Source organism: Stigmatopora argus, chromosome 22 (assembly GCF_051989625.1).
Source record: "Stigmatopora argus isolate UIUO_Sarg chromosome 22, RoL_Sarg_1.0, whole genome shotgun sequence".
NCBI classification, from domain to species: Eukaryota; Metazoa; Chordata; class Actinopteri; order Syngnathiformes; family Syngnathidae; genus Stigmatopora; species Stigmatopora argus.
The window spans coordinates 600,149-621,470 of record NC_135408.1 but is presented as its reverse complement, the minus strand read 5'-3'; the positions used below and the strand labels follow the sequence as shown (position 1 = coordinate 621,470).

General features: G+C 42.9%; 2 protein-coding genes across 7 annotated transcripts in view; one reads left to right on the top strand and one right to left on the bottom strand.

Moving 5' to 3' along the window:
• Positions 1–21,322, bottom strand: part of ntm (neurotrimin) — a 68,232-nt gene that overhangs the window by 18,391 nt on the left and 28,519 nt on the right. For all 4 annotated transcript variants that reach the window (XM_077591751.1, XM_077591749.1, XM_077591752.1 and 1 more), the window contains 2 exons: positions 13,134–13,262; positions 1,556–1,676 (listed from right to left, as the gene is read on the bottom strand). In XM_077591751.1, the coding sequence (XP_077447877.1) occupies positions 1,556–1,676; positions 13,134–13,262 (250 nt within the window). The remainder of the gene's footprint in view (positions 1–1,555; positions 1,677–13,133; positions 13,263–21,322) is intronic.
• opcml (opioid binding protein/cell adhesion molecule-like) overlaps positions 1–21,322 on the top strand; it is a 141,483-nt gene that overhangs the window by 107,410 nt on the left and 12,751 nt on the right. The window lies entirely within an intron of this gene.

Genomic DNA, 21,322 nt, shown 5'->3' with positions numbered 1-21,322 from the left:
CGCCGGACCGGCTACTCCCACTCCTCTCCAAATGCCGACGTGGACGCCCGCCGGATAGGCCTCTCCTACGCCTCATCACCGGGCGGCGTGGACGCCCGCCGGAACGGCCCCGCCCACGCCTCGTCTCTGGCCGGCGCGGACGCTCGCCGGAACGGCCACTCCCACGCCTCGTCACCAGCCGGCGCGGACGCCCGCCGGACTGGCCACTCCCACGCCTCATCACCGGCCGGCGCGGACGCCCGCCGGACCGGCCCCTCCCTCGTCTCTTCACGGGCTGGCGTGGACGCCCCCCGGAAGATGATAACAGTTTGCCTGCTTTTCACTTTTCATGGACATTCAGCATTAGGACGTCTAGAATCCGTCCCTTAGAGGGGAGCTACTGTCAGGAGCGGCCCGTTTGTCCTTCCTGGCGTGCCGTCAGAGAGAGCGGCTGGGGTCAATCTGCTGATTACTTCCTGTTTTGATATTTAAAGATCAATGAGTCCTAGTACCATTGTCGGATCGTTACTGCTGTTCCTGCATGCGCCTAGCATGCTGCCGTTTTGGTTCCAAGCCATTGTTGATTTGTAGATCCCAGTTGATTTATTAAAGATGTTTTTTGAAGCTAACTGACTAACGTCGAGGATGAGTTCCCTAACATAACTGAAGTTTTTAACATGGATGAAACTGCTCATTTTGGAAGAGAATGCTTTCCTGGACATTGTTATTTAAAGATGAACTGAAAGTGCCAGGGTTCACACGGATCGGCTGACGCTCTTCATGTGTAGGTAAGCTGCTGGCTTCATGGTAAAGCCAGCCTTAATCTAGAACATCCTCATGCTTTAAAAAACAGGGAAAAAAATGTGAAGCTGTACCTCACTAAAAGGGGGCTGGAGTGTGCAGGAGGACTTGGACTAAAACTCCCATTAAACTGTTTTTTTATTTATATCAAGCCGAGAGGAACTATTTTCACTGGGAGTACAGTATTGAAAGTATTTACATTTTTTATATATATAGACTATATTAAGATATTAATACACTAGAGCCTTTTCATATGCTTAGCTGTAAAATGTAATAAATATACTTCTACATAATTGTACTTGCGTTCTTGTATTTTTGTATAGGCGCGAAAACATGTAGTATGTATGTATGTAAATAATATCCTCCTTTGTCCCCCAAGCCAGAGGGTCGGCCGAATTGATCAAACCAGCTAAGGACATCCTTTTAAACGGAAACCCACCCACTAATTTTCAAAATAACGCCCATTTTGCTTGTTGGAACATAGTTTAAAAACGGGAGTCAGATTATCAGAGGTTGTCTATTCTCTTGCAAAGAGAACTGACCATGTATGTTTTCCGTGTTTATCAGAAAATAAATCCTCTAGAACAGAAAAAGAACATGTGGCGTTGAGAGTACGAGGTCAAAAAGGAATAAACGACAAAAGTTCAGAAAACTAATAGAGATTCAGCAGGCTCATATCGCGTTCTTCTGAAACGAATAATTTCTCCATTGTGGGATGAAGGTTTTATAAAAAAAAATGTTTGCCCTTTTTAAACTTGAACAAAAAAATCAATACCTTCGGTCATCTTTATACCACTCAAAATCTGCCCCGGGCACTGCATCAGCCTCACATTCCAGAACTCCTCTTTGTCCCAAGGTAACACCAATATCTCTTCCGTCATACACAGTTGGAGCATCTTATAACATATAAGAAAGATATTCAACATAGAAAGTAGAGGAGGTTAACAACATTGTATGCTGGAAAGTATGATTTTGAGTAACTCACGTTTCTCAAGATGTGAATCTTTACACACAGGATTTCTCTTGTGGTGATTCAAAGATTTAAAAAATTGATTATTTCACTCTATTCAACTTTCTTTTTAAGAGAGATTTTTAATGCATTATTTAGTTTTGATCCCCTCTGAACTACCGTATTTTCACGACTATAAGGCGCGCATAAAAGTCAAATTTTTTCTCCAAAATAGACAGGGCGCCTTATAATGTAGAGCGCCATGTGTGAGCGGCGAGCGCCGCCGAGCGGCGCCAAGCGGCGCCAAGCGGGATCGCTCGCGCTCAGCGCCGCTCGCGGCGGCGCCGAGCGACGCCGAGCGGGAGGGCTCACGGCGGCGCCAAGCGGGAGCACTCGCGGCGGCGCCGAGCGGGAGCGCTCGCGGCGGCGCCGAGTGGGAGCGCTCGCGGCGGCGATCGTGGCCGAGCGCCGAGAGAGCTCTGGAGCCTGACTGAGCACTACCTGCGAATACCCTCTTTATATATATAGAGAAGGCGGACGTTAGTGGGGCAAGGCTTGGGAGGTGGTGTGTGGGAGAAGACGCTAAAGCCACGCCCCTACAAGTTTCCTATATATACTGCTAGTGTGGGCACAGTGATGCATGTGCTCAATTGCAAACTAAAGAATGAATACTTCCACAAAGAGGCACTCTTACGAAGCACAGTTCAAGCTTCTAACAATCGATCATGCAGTGGATCATGGTAACAGAGCAGCGGCGAGGAAATTCAAAATCAACGAATCCATGGTTTGTAAATGGAGAAAGTAGAAGGAGCTTTGCCAGGTCAACAAGAGGAAGCTGAGTTTCCGTGGGAACAAGGCAAGGCGGCCCGACCTGGAAGAGCATCTTGAGTGCTGGATTCTTGATCTGAGAGCAGCTGGGAGAAAGGTCTCCACAGTCACCATTCGACTGAAGACAAAAGTGCTCGCGGAAGAATTGAAAATTGAACATTTCGAAGGAGGACCGTCGTGGTGCTTTCGTTTTATGAAACGGCACCATCTGGCGACCAGAGTGAGGACAACCGTGGCGCAGCAACTTCCGGCGGACTACATTGACAAGCTAGCCATTTTCCGCACCTACTGCTCCAAGCTGATTGCCGACAAACTTATACAGCCAAACCACATAACCAACATGGACGGGGTGCCGCTGACTTTCGACATCCCGATGAACCACACTGTCGAGAGGAAGGGGACCAGCACGGTGGCGATACGAACAACGGGGCACGAGAAGTCGGCTTTTACTGTCGTTCTCGCTTGCCATGCTGATGGGCAGAAGCTACCACCAATGGTGATCTTCAAGTGAAAGACTCTGCCTAAAGAAAAGTTTCCAGCCGGCGTCATCGTGAAGGTGAATCCAAAGGGCTGGATGGATGAGGAGAAAATGCGAGACTGGCTACGTGACGTATATGTCAAGCGACCAGATGGATTTTTTCATGGCTCGCCGTCTGTTTTGATTTGCGACTCCATGCGTGCTCATCTCACAGCAACGGTTAAAAACCAGATCATGAAAATGAACTCAGAGCTTGCCGTCATTCCCGGAGGCTTGACCAAAGAATAAGTGGATGATCGCTGGCGAACACAGCTTCACGAAAAGTGGCAGGCAGCGCCGGGCTTCTTACGCTACGATTTGTCAATGGATCGTTGCCGCCTGGGCGAACGTGTCTGCTTGCACGGTTGTTCGAGCTTTTGCCAAAGGCGGCATGATTTCTAAGGAGCCACATGGAAATGACGGTGACTCTAAGAACGAAGAGAGGGGGGGGCGGCTATTTGGAAGGCTCGTTTGGGCAATTGTTCAATTCTGACACAGAAGATGAGGATGTTGAGGGATTTGAAGGTGATGATGACTTGAGTAAATTGTAAAATGTCCAAATTAAGCACTACCAAACTCAGTTTTGCTTCCGTTGCCTTTTTAAAGCTTGTTTTTAGCGTGTTGGTGTAGCGCACAAGAACTATATTTCCCAGCAGTCACTGCGCACCGGAATCCGGAAATAAGCTGCTTCCGGTAGCCAGCGCTATTGCGTTTCGATGTTCATCCATATATAATATATATGTGTCTAATGAAACGGTGCGTGCTTTGTGTGTCTAAAATACAGAAATAGCACTCGTTACTGACACTGCAGCGTAAAATACGATGCGCCAAATAGTCGTGAAAATACGGTACATTTGTTTAGATCTTTTCCCTTAAAAATGTACTTATTTTCCCATTTTTATTGAAGTTTTATTAGTCATATGGTATATGTCAGGATTGGACTCAAGGCAGGACTCAGACGGTATGGGGGGACAAAAATTATAACACAGAATCAAAATGGCAAACAAACTCAGGCTTCTTACAAAGGCTAGGCCTGTGGCAGTGTCTGTGATCAAGCCTGGGGTGACACGTTAGCGGACGAAGACAATCTGGCACAATGTGAACACAGACTACTTATTCACAAAAGTTAATGAAGCACAGGTGGAAACAATTGGTAATCAGGGATGAAAGGGGAAGGGCAAATGTCCTAAAATCAGGAAAGGTCATTATCAGGTTTTATCATTTGGACTTATCTCACTCTTGTGTCTGTGAGTGCATGAAGGATCGAGTGCTTAGCCTTGGTAGCAGTGACCGGATAAAACTCGTCATTATTCACTGTTAGCTAAGAAAACGTGCATTTTTTACCTTTAAAACACCTTTGTTTTTCAAAGTCAGGCGGTATCCAGGTGCTTGGGTGGTGAATTGCTATTTAGAGAGCCCACTAAATGAAATGGGTGACTTCGTTTCCTGGTCATTGCTAAACTGTGGGTACAGATTACTAAACTGTGGCTATCGTTTAGTTTATATTAATAAATTGTGGGTGCAGTTCACTCAACCGTATGGTACATCAGAACACTGATGACCTCCAAAGTAGCCTGCCATTTGGGGGCCTCACAAACCCTAATTTTCATAGCCTAAAAGTTCTGATGGCCTGAAATGAACAAACACATTTGGGAGTTATTGCTAACTTGATGCCTGCCTGAAATAAGCCATCCATAGTGCTCTTTCTCATTTTAGTGGACCTTCCTAAGTGGAGAGGGTGGTCAATGTACTGGTGGTGAGGATCACGCTCCCTCCATTCATCAGTTTACATCCAGTGTTCTACGTCTCCTTGCTGAAATCTTTTCCATTCAGCCCATCGTGCCCTCTGGAAGTGCTTCATCAGCACGTGATTGCTGGTTAACCGGTTTACACCGTGAGGGTAATTTTAGATTAAGGAGGGGTTCAGTATCGTGATGAGTGGTAGGCCTATGGTCCTGAAGAACACTAATGGGCCCCCCACTCCTTGGTTCTGCGTCATCCTTCAGTTCCACGCTTCCCATGAAGCCATGTGAGTCACCAGCAAATTCCCATTGAGAGAGGTTAGTATTGTCACAATTTGCTGCTGGCCTGTTTGTATTTTACATTATAAAACCCAGGTGCATCTTCACAAGTGTTTTTAGATTAAACAATTGTAACACGCCTGTTCGATTTCAGTCACCTGCTTTGAGGTCCAACAATACTTCTACCCAGTGGTGGTCCGTGCATTTTCCCGTAGCGCCTTTAACGTATCAATCCAACCCTCAAAAACTATTTTATGGCTATAAAACCTCTACTGCAGCTACAGCTGCGACACATAAAACATAATCAATAAATCAATGCAGAAAAATGGGGTAAAATCCACTTCCTAGCAGCATTTAATGATTAAATACAAATACTGGAGCTTTTCAGACATTAAAACCGGGCCAGGGGGTGATTTTCCCGGGAAAAGACAGCGATGAACGTCAATGGCGTATGGGCAAACATTGCCCGAAAATGTGGTAAAATCCAGCCGAAAACAGCCTTTATTGATTAAATACAAATACTGGAGCTTTTAGACATCAGAACCGGGCCCGGAGTATCATTTCCCCGGTAAAAATACAGCGATGAACGTCGATACGTCCATACGTGAAACGGCCAAAAATGCACTAAAATGAGGGAAAATCCACTTCCTAGTAGCATTTATTGATTGAATACAAATACTGGAGCTTTTGAGACATTACAACCAGGCCAGGGGGGTGATTCTTCCTTCTTTTCTATCACCATTGAAGCTAATGATGAAAGTCAAGCCTGTCCTTTCATATTTCCGGCATAGTCCGTCTTGAAAATGGCTTTAAATCAACACAACAATATATTTGCTTGTGCAGGTAGCTCCAAATTCAGTTTGGTAGCTCTTTGTAGTTAGCGCACTGAAAGTGGCGGACACACCATTTTCCCGGCTGTAACAGGCTTGCTAGCTTTGGAGTCGAACGCCCTTTCTTAATGATGTCCATTTTTTCTGAAAAAGTCTGGAAAATAGCTTTGTGAGCAAATCTGCAACCAAATCCATTTGTTTTCCTCCGTCGGTCATTGTGGGTGGAGTTTGCGATCTCTGGCTGGCTCACTTTGGCTTTGGTCTGCCTACTAACCAATCATAGTTGGTGAAAGCGATGACGTATCCCTATGCCAGCAAAATGGCCTTGGTGTTACCAAATCGAATCCTAATTGGTTAAAGCAACATTCTTATCGACACTTGTTTAATGCAGCAGAGCCCGCAGAACTGATTGTGAAGGCTTTGAGGCAGATTTCTGACCCTAGCAACAAATAATGGCTGAAATGTGATTGGTTAAATGCTTCAATCTGAAAACACACATCTGGAAGCAGTGCAACCAGGGGGGAAAGCAATAAAAGGAAGCTAACAGACAATTTGGAATTATTTAATAATTCCTCCTCTTCCTCCATTACACTAAGCACTGGCTCCCCTCAAGGCTGTGTACTGAGTCCTCTTCTGTACTCCCTGTACACATACGACAGTACACTCACCCACCAGTCTAACGCCATCATCAAATTCGCTGACGACACCACTGTGGTCGGACTCATCTCAGGAAGGGATGAGTCGGCTTACAGAGATGAGGTCAACAAATTGTCTTCGTGGTGCTCGGTGAACAATCTCACACTGAACACCACGAAAACTAAAGAAATAATCCTGGACTTTCGCAAACACGGCACAGATCTGGCCCCACTCCTCATAAATGGAGTATGTGTAGACAGGGTCCAATCCTTTAAATTCCTGGGGTCCACGTCACGGATAAGCTCTCATGGTCTACAAACATCACGGCAGTGGTGAAGAAGGCTCAGAAACAACTCCATTTCCTCAGGGTACTTAGGAAGAACAACTTGGGCACCAAGCTTCTGATAACCTTCTATAGAACCACTGTAGAGAGCATCCTGGCGTACGGCATCACAGTGTGGTACGCTGGAAGCACGGCGGCAGACAAAAAGGCCATGGAGAAAGTGATTAACACTGCCCAGAGGATTGTCGGCTGCTCTCTGCCCTCACTGGAAGACATTGCCAGCCCTCGTTACCTCAGCAGAGCCAAGAACATCATAGGGGACCCTTACCACCCTGGTCACAATCTGTTCCAGCTGCTGCCCTCTGGCAGACGCTGTAGGTCCCACAAAGCACGGACAAATAGGCTTAAGGACAGTTTTTTTCCCCACATCCATCAGAAATCTAAACTTGCGGTAACACAACACACATTCCCTTCTGCGGTAATATGAAAAGATGTTTGGGTGGTGATCTGCCTCCTACTAGCTGGCTGAAGTAAGGTAAGTGAAAGACAGTGAGAGGTAAGCGACCTGTATCCACAACAGCAGAATGCCAAATTACAAGTCCGTAACTTGCACTTATTTAGGTCTTTTGCCGAGTAAACGCAGCTTATGGAGAAGCACCACCAATTTCGTCACACGCAGTATCTGCGTGTGATGACAAGTAGGCTTTTTTGTGTTGTTGATAATGACGACAGGGCCTATGTCCGATTATTATTATTATTATTATTGATGGACAAAATATAATATATGCATTCAGAACAACCATCACCATTTTCATCTCCATGGTTAGTGAACCACTGGACTGTTGACTAACCAGACGGATGAAGCTCCTCGCCCTGTTTCTCACTCCTATAAAATGCCTTACTATGCAGATAGTCTTGGTCAATCCACCACCATGACTCAGCGCACTGAACTATACTATTCCTCTGTCATGGTCAATAAAATGTTTAGCTTGCAACATGTTGTTCTTTTAGGAGAACAAACACACCAGGAACCTTTTTAACAGGTGATTTAATACATAACCTAAAAAAACATTAACATTTTTCACAATGGATGGGGACAAAGATATGGTATGTAAAAATATCTGCAGTTTTGTTTGCTTTAATTCCCATAGGTTGGCGCATCATATTTGAGTTGAGTTTGGTTGAGTTTTATTTATTTAATAAAGGGACAATACATCAATATTGAAAATATACATCATGTAAATGACCATATACATATACGTAATATGTAGTATTATAGCCAAAGGCTAATGTCCATCTTTAGTCCCTTTTGCAGGTTGATGTTAGGGACATTTAAAAACACAAGATAAAACCAATAAGGCAAAAGACTGTTTGGATTTAAGTTGCCCTTCTGCAGTTCTGGTCGACGGACATTTTGGAAAGAAAAAAACTATCCAAAGACGATTGCCTTTGACGACTTTTAATCAAAATCAAATCAAATCAACAGCCTTTATTGTCATCATACACAGCTGCATATAACGAAATTGGTGGTGCTACTCCACAATGTGCGTTTTCCCAGTAAGAAAACATAAATAAGTAATGTAAAAATATGAAAAGTCACATCCTGGCAAGATAAATTCTAAAATATTGCACAATCTAAGATATTGCACATTGTTATTGCACACCCTGAAGTTATTGCACAGAAGGGATTGTGTGTCGGGCTAACGCAAGTTCAGAGTCCTGATGGCTGTGGGAAAAAAACTGTCCTTAAGTGTATTTGTCCGTGTTTTGTGAGACCTGTAGTGTCTGCCAGAGGGCGGCAGCTGGAACAGGTTGTGACCAGGGTGGTATGGGTCAATGACAATGTTCCTGGCTCTGCTGAGGTAGCTAGGGCTGGCAATGTCATCCAGTGAGGGCAGAGAGCAACCGGTGATCTTCTGGGCGGTGTTGATCACTCTCTGCATGACCTTTCTGTCTGGTGCCGTGCTTCCAGCGTACCACAGTGTAATGCAGTATGCTAGGATGCTCTCCTCAGTGGCTCTATAGAAGGTTACCAGAAGCTTAGTGTCCAAGTTGTTCCTCCTGAGTACCCTAAGGAAATGCAGTCGTTTCTGGGCTTTCTTCACTACTGCTGTGGTGTTTGTAGACCAGGAGAGCTTGTTCGTGACGTGGACCACCAGGAATTTAAAGGACTGGACCCTGTCTACACATACTCCATTTATGAGGAGTGGGGCCAGATCTGTGCTGCGTTTGCGAAAGTCCAGGATTATTTCTTTAGTTTTCGTGGTGTTTAGTATGAGATTGTTCACCAAACACCAGGCAGTTTGTTGACCTCATCTCTGTAGGCAGACTCATCCCTTCCTGAGATGAGTCCGACCACAGTGATGTCATCGGCAAATTTGATGATGGAGTTAGAGTGGTGGGTCGGTGTACAGTCGGAAGAGGACTCAGTACACCGCCTTGAGGGGAGGCAGTGCTCAGTGTAATGGAGGATGAGAGGTGGGGACCAAGTCTAACAGTTTGTGGACGGTTGGTTAAGAAGTTCTTAATCCAGCAGCAGAACGAAGAAGGTAGTCCAAGGTGGGAGAGTTTGTCAGCCAGAATGTCCGGTATTATAGTGTTGAAGGCTGAGCTATAGTCAATGAAAAGCATCCTCACGTAGTTCCCATGGTGCTCCAAGTGGCTCAGTGCTGTGTGTAGAGCTACGGCGATGTCGTCCTCAGTGGACCTATTTGCTCTATAAGCAAACTGGTGAGGGTCAACTAAGGGAGGGATTGTATCCCTGATGTGGCGGGCGACCAACTTTTCAAAGCACTTCATGATCACAGGCGTAAGTGCAACAGGCCTATAATCATTCAGGCTGTCAATGGTTGGCTTTTTAGGGACAGGGATAATGGTGGCAGATTTCAGGCAGGATGGGATGATGGATTGTTGCAGGGAAAAATTGAAAATCTTTATGAAAACCTGTCATCTGGTCAGCACAGGCTTTGAGCACCTTGCCAGGTACTCCGTCAGGGCCAGCAGCCTTCCTGGTGTTCACAGTTCGCCGTGACTGGATGATTCGCCGAAAGACGTTTCGCCGACGGACGTTTGACCGACGGACGTTTGGCCGACGGACAGGTCGCCGAATGAACGTTTGGCCGAACGGACGTTTCGCCGAAACGGGATTCGCGCGCTCGACCCGCCCCCGGATCGTGTGTGTACAAGTTTTTCAACCTCGGCCCGCGGACTATATACGGCCCGTTAGGATTTTTAATCCGGCCCGCCGCCGGCGTTGTCCAAATTATAGTAAAAATCAATGATTCATTTCCCTTTGCCGCTCATCACTCTCAATTTATTAGTCTACCGTCAATGGCAGCCCGGGAATAAGCACTCTTGGGCGGGCAGATGTAGCAGAACCGAGCCGTAAGATGAGTCAATAGCAGCCCGGGAATAAGCACTCTTGGGCGGGCAGATGTAGCAGAACCGAGCCGTAAGATGACAGCAATCGGGTAAAATCCAGCCTAAAACAGCATTTAATGATTAAATACAAATACTGGAGCTCTTTGGACACTAGAACCGAGCCCAGGGAAGTGAATTCCTCGGTAAAATGTTGCGATGATGTCGCGATGAAGGTAAAAAACGTCCATATACGTCAATTCGCCAAACGGCTCAAAATGCGTTATCCTATTGCGAGGACATTTGTGTGCATCATTTACAGAATATTTTGAAGGGAATACAAAAGCAACAACCCTCGATAGGTTGCATCTGAAAGTCAGGGTGGAGGCGGGTCCAATAGAGCCACCCCGGGAGAAGAAAGGTATAAAAATTTAAAACAAAATTAGAATTAAGTTTAATGTAAGGTTAGATTTAACTTCTTTTTAAGTGTGTCTGCATCGTAATCCAAGTTCATTTAAATTTATTTATGTTATATTACAAGCGTGTTGCCATGCAAAAAGTCCCCCCCTCTTCCCCCCCTCTGTCCGTCTCTCTCTCCCCTCCGCAAAATCCGTCTAATTTTAGTAATATTAAACACATTTTAGTACTATTAAACCAGTAGTTATTTGTTACTTTGTTAATAGATGGCGAATTAGAACAAATACAAATGTTTTTCCAATCCAATATCCTGTTTTCAGAGGGTTGGAACGAATTAATTTGTTTTTAGTTCATTTCTATGAGAAACGTTCATTTGAGTTACGAGTAAATCGACATACGAGCTCAGTATCCAAGCTCGTATCTCAAGGTACCACTGTATGGTTTTCCGAAAAGATTGTGTGATTTAACTGTCAACAAGCAGGGGGGCCCGGCATCCTACCTTAGAAAACTAAATTGCAGCCAGCAGCATTGTGTTTCGCCGAGTCTTCCCGTAACAACAGGGGAAAAAAGTATTTCGGGAGCACCTAGAAACTTGCAGGCGGAAAATCTTCCAAAAATGACGTTTGTAAATGACGTGCAAGGCGTCTTGCGTTACAACCAATCAGCCACGCGGTGCGTTTAGGGCACATCATGTGAAAACAACGATTCAACTCTGCTTTCAGCTTTAGCAAATAAAAGTTGAGTTCACTCACTCGTCTATTATGATCCGACAGGCGTTTCTGGCCACCATAAAAAAAATCAAGTCTCTACATTGCACGGTTTAGACAAACGTAGCAAGAGAATCTTAACATACACACATAGACACACACATACACACACGCGCACACACACACACATGCATACATCACGCTTTATTATTATAGACTAGATAACACTGTCACCATTAGTGGCATCTAGAGCTGGGCAATAAAACGATAACGATAATCATCGTGAACTATTTTTCGTCAAGGATAATATTTTAAAAAATCGATAATTTTAAACTGCAATCACATCACCTGACCAACACAGAGAGCAGGGGCTCTGTTGCAAGATAAACGCTAGTTCCAGACCAACGCACAGGAGAAGAGGAAACGTGTTTTTAGCATGTTTGCAATAGAGGGTAACACAGAGCATGAACGCAAAAGGACAATGACATGGCCAAAATGAGCAATTATGAGATGGAAGACAACACAGATTCGATCCACTAAAAGATCCAAGTGAATTCTCCCTGGCATTATCTTACTTTTTTTAAATGCCTCATAAATGTGCAAATAGCAGCCTTATTGAAAATGTCCTTAACCCATAGTCCTCATTTGAGGACAGCCTATAATATTTTCCTTACTTAATATCAAGGTGTTTCCCCATTTTATGTAAATGTTCAGAAAACATTGCAAAAATCTAAAACTTGTTATCTTGGGTAAAATGGGTTAAGTTCATCCCAAATTTTTTAATTAATTTTTTGTAATTGGCCATAAGTGAGGTAAATTTAGATTATTTTTGTGAGGCTGAAAATAGTCTGCTTCCCCAAGGTGATGATGCCTTCAGGTGATTATTTTATTTATTTCATATTGCACAGAAACTTTGGGTTATGTTGGGATTTTGGTGGAAGTGTGTGTGAGTGATGCGTGTCCCTCTAGGCTCCCCTTTCTTACGTGACTAGCTGTTTTTGGTTTAGTATTTGATTAGCCCTTGTGTGTATATAAGGAGTGTTGCTGCCATTACCTTGTGTGTCCCGTCCAGTAAGTCGTTTTTTTTGCCTTTTGAGATGTGCTGTGTATTTTTTCACTTTGAGCTTTTGTCATGAAAAAAAAAAGTTTTGCACCAGCAATTTTCGTTGCCTTTTTCCCTGCATCCCGGGTTCAACTTTGCCGTGCAGCTGACTCATAATATGACAGTTTCAAGGCAAATTTATAAAAATAAAGATGCCTATCAACATTTCTGCAGGTTTTATTTTTTACTTTTCATAGATAGATAGTAAGATGTCTTATTTTATTGCACAAGAGAACAATAAAAATAATTCATATTTTATATTCTCTTTTCTTATAAAGTAAGGGTGTGTAGGTATGTATGTGTCATCGTTTACCTTCAACCTGCACAAGGGACTAAAGATGGAAATTAGCCCTCGGCTACAATCTTTCATATTTACATGTATAATGTGTTCATAAACATGAATGTGTTCATTATTTTTTTTCTCAAATCAATCAAAGTCAAACTTTCATAACTGAATAAGGAGGAAAGTAATTTATTTATTCACAGAAGTTTGAAGTTTCAAATTTGAAAGAAAAAAACGTGATAGTTATCGTGCTAATTATTGATATCGACTGATAACAATTTTTGTCATATCCCCCAACTCTAGTGGCATATGAATTGGTTTGAAGGTGAAGACTTACAACTTACTAAAACAGAGGCAAGGACTTTTGTCCAAAATTACAAGTATATCTGAGGAATGGTTGATTGAATAAACCAGTGGACTCACAGTTGACGGTAATATCTACAGTTTTGACATCTGTGTCAATTTCGTTGACAGCTGTGCATTCATATGTTCCTGCTCTGTTTCTGGTGATCGAAGGGATTTGTAGGTACTCATCATCTGTGGCAAGGCCCCCTAAAACACAAGGTATACGAGAGAAGAGATGAAATAGTACAGTCATGCCTTGAGATACGAGCTTAATGCATTCCGGGACTGAGCTTGTATGTTGATTTACTCGTATCTCAAATCAACATTTCCCATAGAAATGAACTAAATACAAAATAATTTGTTCATACCCTCTGAAAAAAAACACCAAAAACAGGATATTACAATGGAAAAACATTTTTATTGGTTGTAATTCACCATCTACTAACAGAGTAAAGATATAACTAGTGGTTATGATGTTAATCTGTGTAAGATAGTGTGAAATATGAATTGTATTCTTATATTTAATCTTGCACTCTTATGAATTTAGTTACTAGAATAGAATTTTTACTGACACCTACAGGTCAAGGCCTGTCATCACTTTGTATATACACACCCCTTTTTCTGGTCCCGCCTCCGCCTAAACTTCTATTAAATACTATAACCGACCAACTGGACGGCGTATCTGGATGGGGAACCTCGAGGTGGACGCTTGGCTCTGTCCGAGCGCTGACCCCTTCTTAGGAAGGGTGGGGGCTAGCCAAGGGGGCTAGCCAAGAAAAAAGGAAGAGGGCCGAGCGGCGACCATTTTTCGAGAGGCCTCCCTGTCCAGATAACCTCCTTCGGCCGGGAGCTTAAAACTACCACGTGTTTTGCTGTTTCCTCTGTATGAAGATTATTGTCGAGGCAAACCAGCTTTGACATTTTGGTGCCTGAAACCCGAGATTCTTCTCTGCTTTCCGGCCACGGCAGATCGACAGAAGGATGGATGGCTTGACGTCGGCTACTCCAGCCTTGAGAGAGGGCGATCTGGCCTGCTGGCCCGGGAACAGATTACGAATTATCCTTTCGTACAGAGGAGGCACCAAAAAACGGTAAGGCACTTTTTTTTTTAAAATTAATTTGTAGAATCCAACCCACCAAGTCCCAAAAAGAAAAGTTGCGTATACTCTTCTCTGTGTGTCGGAGATTCTTCTTTCTGTGTGTCGGAAAGACATTTTTCTGTGTGTCGGAATTATGTTTTAATAGTATACAGCACGATAAAAGGCTGTGTGTCGGCCTATCTGCCTGGAAAGCAGACAAATGGGAGGTAGCGCCTCCCCGCGAAGGGACTTCGAGGGTTGTGTTAAAAATATAGAAGAAATATATTGTCATACAGTGCCAAGATAATGAAAGAGCTCGATATAAAGAAAAAAAAAAGAAATAGAATAAAACTATAAACGCATGCAAGTAACCTTCATATGAATAGATATATATATAAGTACGCTATGACGCGTTCATAAACGATATAAGTATGATTGCCGCGAAAAATAGGAGTTTAATCGGCGAAAAAGAATACTTAGACTGATAAAAATAAGTATTTAAGAGATGGTGGATTGAGACAGGATGGTGGGGGGGGTTGAAAAGCAGACCACATGTGAGAGGAAAAATGGCCGAGCCCACAGACAAAGAGAAAAAATGGCGGCGAGCCAACTGAAGTTAAAACTGCCTTTCTTCTCCAGCCCACGTTCCACTAACCCAGGAAGATATATATATATTAGGCCTGTTCAGAAACAGTGCCCCCCTTGCTCAGCCCACTCCTCGTGCCAGGTTCCACTCGCAGGGGCCAGGAGCACGAGGGGGGAGATTGGGGGACTGGAATGCAAGAAATCTCAGGTTACATCTCGCATTCCACACGATGAGCAAGGAGGAGCAGTGATGGAGACATGAGCAGAGAGAGTAATAGAAAGAAAAGAAGACAGTTAGAGACAGAAAATTGACAATATAACATATTAGTGACAAATTATGGGTCCTCTAATAAACACTGAAATTTATCATTAGGAAATGATTAAGAAATTGCTAAGTAGAAGGTTAGTTTCTCTAAATTTTAATTGTGGTAAGAGTGAGCTACAAAAAATGGCTCTTATATTAAATAAGCATAGTGCTTGGAGCAGAACAGCAATTCAACAAGTGCAATTTAGCTATCTTAGCAAATAGAGAGGGATTTGCGATTTAGACTTAAGGATTAGGAATCATCCAAATTATTAATGATATCAAACATGAAGACAATGCAGAAATGGCATTGATCCAAATTATTAGGTAAAATGTAGCTGGCAAGTTTAGATAAAATAATTAATTTAGGATAGGCATAATTTCGCTGAGATGCAATAAACATCATGACTTGTCACCAGTGCACGGGTGGCAATTCATTGTTTTGCCCATCAACAGGTGGAATATGCTTTAGCGTGGTTCATATTAATGACTATTAGAATATTAATTGCATTAGCATCAAACAGTTGATGTCAACCAAACAACATTGACCTATTTCCTTTTAGAATGACTTGCCATGACACAGCGAAAGGTGGTTAGCTGCCAAGAAGCCCCAGGACTGGGGATGGCGCTCTTCACCAGTGATAAAAAATTGCAGACCACGGATGTCTGAAAATGAGTGAGCGTGAATGATTGTTTGTTTGTCTTTTTGTGTTTTTGATTGGCCGACCACCGAGATATGATCAATCAATTAGGTATCAAGGTGGAAAATGATTTAGCAAATTGGAATCGATTTCGGAATTTGCCAATAAGCCGTTTCACGGATGGCAACGCCAAATTATGGAAAAATATTTCGTCCAAGGAAATTTTTAATGAAAAAGCAGCAGTACTCCAAATGTGAAATTTGAAGTGGAGAAACAAATCTGCTATGCGAAATTTGGGAGCACTGGGAAAAACAAAAAACAGACAGTGCTTGATACGAAATTCCAAAGTACTATTGATTTATTGTGATAATGGCATCCAAATTGTGTTAACAGAATAATTGACTGAATTGAAAAAAGGTTCCATATTTCGTTATGAAATCATTGCGCCTACATAACGAGGTCAACCGGACAACAAAATATGGACATCCTATTAAGTAGACCATACCAAACGCCATTATTCACAACACGATTGGAACTAGAGGATGAGGCTAATCTGGCTATCTGCATAAAAGAAAAAACTTTAAAGGAACACACTGAATTTGGGTTAGCAGGAGGAGACTGTGCTTCCTAACAGAAAACAGACTGGACCAACGGCGGTCCCGGGAGCCTGGGTGCTCAACACACGCGTTCCTGACCAACCAGCAAACATGAAAATAGCGGGATCCATTTTGTGCACTATAGGAAGGTTCTCTCAGTTGAAACGTTTATAGGAGACAGGTAAGATAAACTTTTTGACGTAATCAGACGAAATGGCAAGCACTCAAATATTGATTGGAAAGATTATTGCTCGGGGAGCGATGCTGTAAGCCATGAGGAACTTTTTATATTGGTTTTATTGTCTCCATAAAAAAAATGAAAGCGTTTCAATTGAGACTAAACCTTCTTATAGATAGTTAAAGTAAACAATTGAGATTAGATCTTCTTACAGATAGTTAAAGTAAACAATTGAGACTAGATCTTCTTACAGATTTTTAAAGTAAACAATTAGAGAGAAGAGAAACTACAATGGATAGAAATGTAACTAGATTTTAATTTTATGCCTGACTATTGAAAAATATTGATTAAGAAAGTTTTATAGGAGATGATTGACAAACTCCAAAGACAATGGGATGTTACATTTGATAAAAAGACTACTAGATTGGGATATTTTGAATTTCAAACAACTGAGTTTAATATGCAACGCGATACATATTGTTAAATGAATTGGGACTTGATTAGTATGCATTTTATAAGTAATGAGTTTTAATTGCTTTAAAGGATACAATTATGCTAAAATATTAACCTTGACAAACAAGGGGTGATTACAATTTAGTGGGTTCAATTATATTCAGAATTATAAATGTGTGCATTTTGTTTCTGGATATTAATTGATGTGAATTTAACTGTTACAGAGAACGGGAAAGCTGTTTTCCTGGGGAGAAAGCACCCTGGTTTGCTTTTTGTGTTTTTCCTATTTTTAGTATGATTAGTTAATTTGTGTAATTAGAGGAAAGGGAAAAACAAATAGGGTTCTTGATCTTAACAAGGAAGCAGTGATCATAATAGAATACCAGCTAGCATTTTTGATTTTGACTGATAAGGCATTTAAATTTTCACAAACTATAGTGATGGAATAAGTAAGATTGTTGCGATTTTTATTCATTGGGGTATTAAGCCCAACAAAATAGCCGTAAGCAAATGTTAAGCACGTGTTAAAGACAACGACAGAACACAGCAGCTAAAGCAGCAGCGCAAACACTACACAGCAGCATACACAACAACAAAACTGAGCCGATCTCAAGAACAGTCAGCAGACGAACTGTACAAAGCTAAAGGCCTACCGTGCCTACCAAAAATTTATTCCAAAATTGAGCCATAAATGTCTCAAAAGGGAGGAAGATATGATGGACATCGAAATACCTACTTTTAAAATTTTTGAAGGAACTGTTTAATTTGTTATTTTATTGATCTGTAAAGAACATGGGATCTCCAGAATCAGCTGGAGTAACAATGGAGCTCATTTTGCAAACAGCATAGTGCAAAACATGGCAAAACACCTAAGTAGAGCGAACAAATGGTACGATAAAGCCAAGGCTTAAGAAAACCATGGGGGAGATAAATAAGCCATGGCCAGAACGCCTAACACTGGCCAAAACGTATACAAAGATAGTACCAACTAGCTTGGGATTAACACCTTTTGAGATAGTTCATGGAAGACCATTTCAACTTCCTCTATGGGAAGATTAACCATGACGAGAGACTAAGGAAGGAGAGAAACTTATCCAAAGAACATGTAAGCTGCCGTGATCCTTTTGTCTATCTTGCAGGAGGTGGTGTAGCCAGGTGACTGGATCCTGATCCGAGTCATAAAAGGAAGTCCTGGTTCTCTCCACGATGGGAAGACCCATTCGTGGCCCAACTCACCAACCTCCACAGCAGCAAAGATCACTGAAAAGTCAAAGTCGATTCACCAAGGTCGGTTCAAGGTCGTTCGAGACAGGTGACTCTGAGTGGACCAAGTCGGACGGTGTCAAAACCCTTGTCCGTGAAGAAACTCATCTGACGTCTACTCACCTGCCACGAGCACCCCTCACTTAACCCTGACCTCCCATAGACTTTGCACCTCTATACAGAAGCCACAGTGAAAGCTGTTGCCACCCACATCACAGTGACTGGACTGTCAGTGACTGCACTGTCAGTGACAGCCTGGGCGTGTCTGAACGCCCCGCCCACAGAGACTCGAGTTGGAAAACAAGTGCAGGAAACGTCCTGCCTCATCACTGGAAAGGCAGAGCCAAGCGGTCCGCTCTTGGATGGGGACCCAACCTACATCAACATCGGGGTTCCCCGCAGCGTATCAGATGAGTATAAACTCGCTGACCAAATTGCACGACTCCAGAACAGGACGGAGGAAGGGTTTGCAGCCATCCATGAACAGTTGTCGGGGACCTCCTTTGGCCTTCCAGAACAGAATTGCTGTTGACATGCTCCTGGCAGAGAAAGGTGGCGTGTGCTCCATCTTTGGCGACCAATGCTGCACGTTCATCCCGAACAACACAGCAGCTGACGGGAGTTTAACCAAGGCCCTGGAGGGTCTTCGATCCCTCAACAGCAAGATGAAAGAACAATCTGGAGAACTACTATGAAGAAGACGTGTGGTATAATTTCATGGTGTTCCAGAAAAAACTGATTGTTGCGAATGAAAGTTGTTATGTGTGTACCCATTTCCACAGATCCTGACATCCTGAATTCACTGGGTCGAGGCGTCACATTTAAATCTGCAGTCGTGCAGATGGTCTAAGATGCATTCCTTTTAAGGAGAGTGAACATAACAGTAAGATATCAAAATCAGTGCAAAATCAGTGCAATTCAAACCACGTGATTCAATCTGGTGCGATGATGTTCCTGTTGACCAAAGGTTGTGGTCCACCCCCCCAGAAAATCATGTGTAAAGACATTGAGCTGTTACATGAGTGTTCATTAACCAAACTGTCAAGGCCCTACAGGGTATAGCAGATGATTTAAAAGCCCTTAGGGAAGTTGCAGGACCGATAGTCCTGGATCTGATAACAGCCAAAGATGGAGATGTGTGTGCCATGATGGGAGAACACTGCTGCACCTTCATCCCAGATGAAACCAGTACATTACTCGTGCCGTAGCTGAAATAAAGGCCCTAGTCAACACCATGGCCCAGGATCATTCAGCCGTAGGTGTATCATTGTGGTCGTGGTTAATAACCGGGTCATGATTCTCAATTCTGTTTAAAATTGCAACCTTGCGGTTTTTGCTACTGTTCTGTATTTTTTCTATGTGTGTAATCCCCTGTATGAAAGTTATGATTCAAAACACAATCCAGCACACGCTAGTAGGTTATAGTGACACAGTATCACCGCATGACAGACCATACTGGAGATTATCGCATTCTTTCGAAGTGTGACGAGTCCTCTATGCAAATGTGTTTGTCTTGATTTAAATATTGGGTTCGCTCATTAAGAGTGACGTAGAGGAATTTTTACCACTGATTACATCATTTCTCGCCTCTGCTTTTACATGTGATTTTGTTATTTTCCATACCCTGTTGAGTAACTGTCAATGATATTTGTATTCTAGAACCTGGAGGGGAGGGATACAAATTGATATGTTTAATGAAAATTCTTTCAAGTTACAACAGGGGGGAAATGTGAAATATGAATTGTATTCTTATATTTAATCTTGCACTCTTATGAATTTAGTTACTAGAATAGAATTTTTACTGACACCTACAGGTCAAGGCCTGTCATCACTTTGTATATACACACCCCTTTTTCTGGTCCCGCCTCCGCCTAAACTTCTATTAAATACTATAACCGACCAACTGGACGGCGTATCTGGATGGGGAACCTCGAGGTGGACGCTTGGCTCTGTCCGAGCGCTGACCCCTTCTTAGGAAGGGTGGGGGCTAGCCAAGGGGGCTAGCCAAGAACAAAGGAAGAGGGCCGAGCGGCGACCATTTTTCGAGAGGCCTCCCTGTCCAGATAACCTCCTTCGGCCGGGAGCTTAAAACTACCACGTGTTTTGCTGTTTCCTCTGTATGAAGATTATTGTCGAGGCAAACCAGCTTTGACAGATAGCTCACAAGTAACAATAGTGGAGTTAAAATACAGTGGCATTACAAAGCTACAGTTTGCCTGCATGGGTAGTCTCTGGGTACACGGGTCCCACATCTCAAAAGCATGCAGTCGGCTGGTTGAAAGCTGCATTGGCTCGAGGTATGAGTGTGAGGGTGAATACTTGTGTCTCCTTGTGCCCTGTGATTGGCTTGCCACCGATTCAGGGTGTCCACCGCCTGGGGCCCGTAGTTGGCTAGGATAGACTCCGGCACCCCCTTTTTAGGATCGGGCTTCAGAAAATGAATGAATGCCAGATTTTGCCCAAAGTTTTTTCAAAAATCTAATTGAGTCAACCACTTACAACATATTTTTTTCCCAGAAGAGGTTTCGTCACACGGATTTTTCGTAAGTAGAGACACATTTTGAATGTTCATTCATTATGTTCGACATCGGTTATCATTTCCGGGCTCTGTATCCCTTTCAAAGTTTATAAAAGTATACTTATATTTTGTATGAAATAGGGGCGAAACACAGAGAAAAAAATACGTATTTATTCATTATTTTTCTGAACCCATTAGCCTCATAAGGGTCGCGGGGCGGGGTGCTAGACCCTATCCCAGCTGAATTTGGGTCGGAGACAGGAACACCCTGAACGGTGGCCAGCCGATCGCAGAAAATATTATTTATTAAGCCATTAACATTAATAAGACAGGCAAATACATTTTCCATTGGGGTGGACGAGCAAGTGCCGAGGTGTGTGGAGCAGAAGGCAAACATTTGGAAGGAGAGTAAAAATACGTGAACACGTAAACACACAACTTAGAATTAACTTAAAATTATGTTACTTTGGTGAAATTTGAATTCAGCGACAATTTTATTTGATGACTTTTCATAATTTTCTTAAAATGTGCAAGGCATATATGGTCAAGCTGGGTGATAGCAAGACTCTCGAACCAGGATACTTTTCACGTAACAATAACCCTAACTTTTATGGGTCGTGATGAAAAGCAAAGAATAAAGATGCATTAAA